This window comes from Nanorana parkeri, unplaced genomic scaffold (assembly GCF_000935625.1).
Source record: "Nanorana parkeri isolate BGI_ZX_2015 unplaced genomic scaffold, ASM93562v1 scaffold2661, whole genome shotgun sequence".
In the NCBI taxonomy this organism is placed as follows: domain Eukaryota; kingdom Metazoa; phylum Chordata; class Amphibia; order Anura; family Dicroglossidae; genus Nanorana; species Nanorana parkeri.
In genome coordinates, this window is record NW_017308929.1 from 27897 (window position 1) to 31941 (window position 4045).

The 4045-nt window shown below is 51.3% G+C and overlaps 1 protein-coding gene across 1 annotated transcript in view; it reads left to right on the forward strand.

Annotated features, from left to right (window-relative positions):
* LOC108802104 (autophagy-related protein 16-2-like) overlaps positions 1-4045 on the forward strand; it is a gene marked incomplete at its 5' end in the record, with an annotated part of 62104 nt that overhangs the window by 26944 nt on the left and 31115 nt on the right. Inside the window, 2 exons of the mRNA XM_018573991.1 lie at positions 387-815; positions 3192-3257. Of these exons, the coding sequence (XP_018429493.1) occupies positions 387-815; positions 3192-3257 (495 nt within the window). The remainder of the gene's footprint in view (positions 1-386; positions 816-3191; positions 3258-4045) is intronic.

A 4045-nucleotide genomic window follows, 5' to 3' on the forward strand; every position in this document is an offset into this window, starting at 1 on the left:
CAATGCACTAAGGCAGCTCTCCCTACTGGGATCCCAATGCACTAAGGCAGCTCTCCCTACTGGGATCCCAATGCACTAAGGCAGCTCTCCTTACTGGGATCCCAATGCACTAAGGCAGCTCTCCCTACTGGGATCTCAATGCACTTAGGCAGCTCTCCCTACTGGGATCCCAATGCACTAAGGCAGCTCTCCCTACTGGGATCACAATGCACTTAGGCAGCTCTCCTTACTGGGATCCCAATGCACTAAGGCAGCTCTCCCTACTGGGATCCCAATGCACTTAGGCAACTCTCCCTACTGGGATCTCAATGCACTTAGGCAGCCCTCCCTACTGGGATCCCAATGTACTTAGGCAGCCCTCCCTACTGGGATCCCAATGTACTTAGGCAGGTCTCACGTGCATTGCAGAGCACCCCGTGTGCGCTGTGTTGGGAACAAAAGCTGCAGGTCCATCACAATTCTTGCAATGAGCATCAAGGGGGGGAGCTGGCCCCTAAAAAAGTAATAGAAAGTACTTTGTTGGGTGTTTTTCCTGGAGTGGCTGACCCCGATGTCGGTCTTCCTCCGAGCAGCATGGCCGTCCTCTTAGAGCTGATGGAGGGGCATCAGCTGCAGCGGCAGCGTCTGGAGAAGAAAGAGGTCCAGCTGGTCTGCGCCAACGCCAGCCTGAAGGAGGACTATGACCGCCTGCTGTCCCGCCGCCTCCTGGTGGAGCAGAAGCTGCACGAAGAGGAGATCGAGCAGCGGGAAGTGATCGAGACAATGACCAAGAAGAAGGCCATGCAGGCGGAGCAGCAGAACAACCTGAATGAGAGGTGAGAGCACCATGGGGGTTCTTCTATACCTTCTGGACTGGTCCCATGATACACACCGGTCTGGACTGGTCACTCATCAATAAAGCAGAACTTGGTCCTTGCCCTTCGCCCCATTGCCGGGCCAAGCAATAGGCTCACATTAACTTGTATTTTGGCCCTGTCTGATTTCATTGGGACATTGGTGCTTGTATTAGTATTGGGGTGAGAGTAGAATCGGGGGTTCTGTTTAGCAGCAGATTCAGGGGAGCCCCTAATGGTCATTAAAGTGACCCTGTCACCTAACTAAAAGTGCCAATAAGCTCTGCCCCTGTATAGAGGAAAGGGAATACTGACCTCTCCTGCTGGAGGTCACCGGGAGGAATCGCTGAGTGCAGTGGGAGATTGACAATCCCTGAAGCTTGGACTGTCATGTTCGGACACCAATAATTGTGGCACATAAGTGTTGGCCTGATAGGTAATAGTTAAATTTTGGGGGTTTATTAGGTTAAATTTAGGCTGGGATCACGTCTTTACATTGCATTAATGCAAGCTAAGGCACAGGGGAAGTGTTGGGGTTATGGTGGAAGCACAGGTGACTTGTTATATTTTTAGGAGAGGCACAGGGGTTATGCAGACAGTACAGGTGATGTGTTGAGGTTATAGGGGAGCACAGGTGAAGTGTTGGTGGGGGAGAAGCATTTGCAAAGTGTTGAGTTTATGGGGAGCACAGGTGAAGTTTTAGGGGTTATGGGATAGGCACAGGTGAAGTTTTAGGGGTTATGGGATAGGCACAGGTGAAGTTTTAGGGGTTATGGGATAGGCACAGGTGAAGTTTTAGGGGTTATGGGATAGGCACAGGTGAACTGTTGGGGTTATAGGAGAGGCACAGGTGAAGTGTTGGGGTTATGGGATAGGCACAGGTGAAGTTTTGGGGTTATGGGAGAGGCACAGGTGAACTGTTGGGGTTATAGGAGAGGCGCAGGTTAAGTGTTGGGGTTATGGGATAGGCACAGGTGAAGTTATGGGAGAGGCACAGGTGAAGTTTTAGGGGTTATGGCATAGGCACAGGTGAACTGTTGGGGTTATAGGAGAGGCACAGGTGAAGTGTTGGGGTTATGGGATAGGCGCAGGTGAAGTTTTGGGGTTATGGGATAGGCACAGGTGACGTTTTGGGGTTATGGGATAGGCGCAGGTGAAGTTTTGGGGTTATGGGATAGGCACAGGTGACGTTTTGGGGTTATGGGATAGGCGCAGGTGAAGTTTTGGGGTTATGGGATAGGCACAGGTGACGTTTTGGGGTTATGAGATAGGCACAGGTAAAGTTTTGGGGTTATGGGATAGGCACAGGCGAAGTTATGGGATAGGCACAGGCGAAGTTATGGGATAGGCACAGACGAAGTGTTGGGGTTATGGGAGAGGCACAGGTGAAGTTTTGGGGTTATGAGATAGGCACAGGTGAAGTGTTGGGGTTATAGGAGAGGCACAGGTGAAGTTTTGGGGTTATGAGATAGGCACAGGTGAAGTTTTGGGGTTATGGGATAGGCACAGGTGAGGTTTTGGGGTTATGGGATAGGCACAGGTGAGGTTTTGGGGTTATGGGATAGGCACAAGTGAGGTTTTGGGGTTATGGGATAGGCACAGGTGAGGTTTGGGGGTTATGGGATAGGCACAGGTGAGGTTTTGGGGTTATGGGATAGGCACAGGCGAAGTTTTGGGGTTATGGGATAGGCACAGGTGAGGTTTTGGGGTTATGGGATCGGCACAGGCGAGGTTTTGGGGTTATGGGATAGGCACAGGCGAGGTTTTGGGGTTATGGGATAGGCACAGGTGAGGTTTTGGGGTTATGGGATAGGCACAGGTGAGGTTTTGGGGTTATGGGATAGGCACAGGCGAGGTTTTGGGGTTATGGGATAGGCACAGGTGAAGTTTTGGGGTTATGGGATAGGCACAGGTGGGGTTATGGGATAGGCACAGGTGAGGTTTTGGGGTTATGGGATAGGCACAGGTGAGGTTTTGGGGTTATGGGATAGGCACAGGTGAGGTTTTGGGGTTATGGGATAGGCACAGGTGAAGTTTTGGCACACGTCAAGTATGGAAGAGCAGTCCACCCTCCCCAGCGTGCATCTGTATTCCCAGCAGGACGGTGCCTTACCCACACTAAGCTGCCATTGGAGGGAGAAGAGAGAAGAATGCTCCCCCCAGCAGCCATCTCGGCCCTTCCTCTGCCTGGTAGGGGTGACACTGCATCCAGAGAACTGAACTCGGCATTTTGGTTTTCTCGGCATCACCAATCACAATCCGGCAAGCTCCCGGCTGTGACGATGGATTTCACAGAGTTCTGTGTGTTGTAACATTTGAGTCTCCTTTTATAGCTGGAAGCTGTTTGATGTTTTACAGGAGGAAGGACGAGCTGTGGATGCATTTAGTCAAAAAAGCGTTAAGAAAAACGGTTAGCGCTGAAGGGTGAGTCACCCCGGCCCCGCGGCGGGCAATCTTCTAAATAGTCAGCGAAGCGTTCATCACATGACGTATCCGCATGGTATTTCCATGGTTACATAGTTACATAGTATTTGGGGTTGAATAAAGACATACGTCCATCAAGTCCAACCCATATAGGTCCGCGCATCATCTCATTCTTAGGGATACTGGTACCCCTGGATATTACGGTCCCTCAAGAAATTGTCCAAACATTTCTTGAACAAATCTACACTCTTGGCTGAGATGACGGCCGATGGCAGCGAGTTCCAGACCTTAACCGCTCTTACTGTAAAGAACCCTCTTCGCCCCTTGTGCTGGAATTTTTTCTCCACCAACTTTAGGTGGCGGCCTCTAGTCTTTGTAATGGAGTTAATCTCAAACAGTTTGTTGCCAATGTTGCCGTCACCATTGAACATCTTGTACATGAAAATCATATCCCCCCTTAATCTCCTTAATTCCAGCGTAAACATGTTTAAGGTCAGAAGCCTCGTCTCATAGCTCTGGTCCTCCATCCCCTCCCCTCCCCCTTGTCTCATAGCTCTGGTCCTCCATCCCCTCCCCCTTGTCTCATAGCTCTGGTCCTCCATCCCCTCCCCCTTGTCTCATAGCTCTGGTCCTCCATCCCCTCCCCCTTGTCTCATAGCTCTGGTCCTCCATCCCCTCCCCCTTGTCTCATAGCTCTGGTCCTCCATCCCCTCCCCCTTGTCTCATAGCTCTGGTCCTCCATCCCCTCCCCCTTGTCTCATAGCTCTGGTCCTCCATCCCCTCCCCCT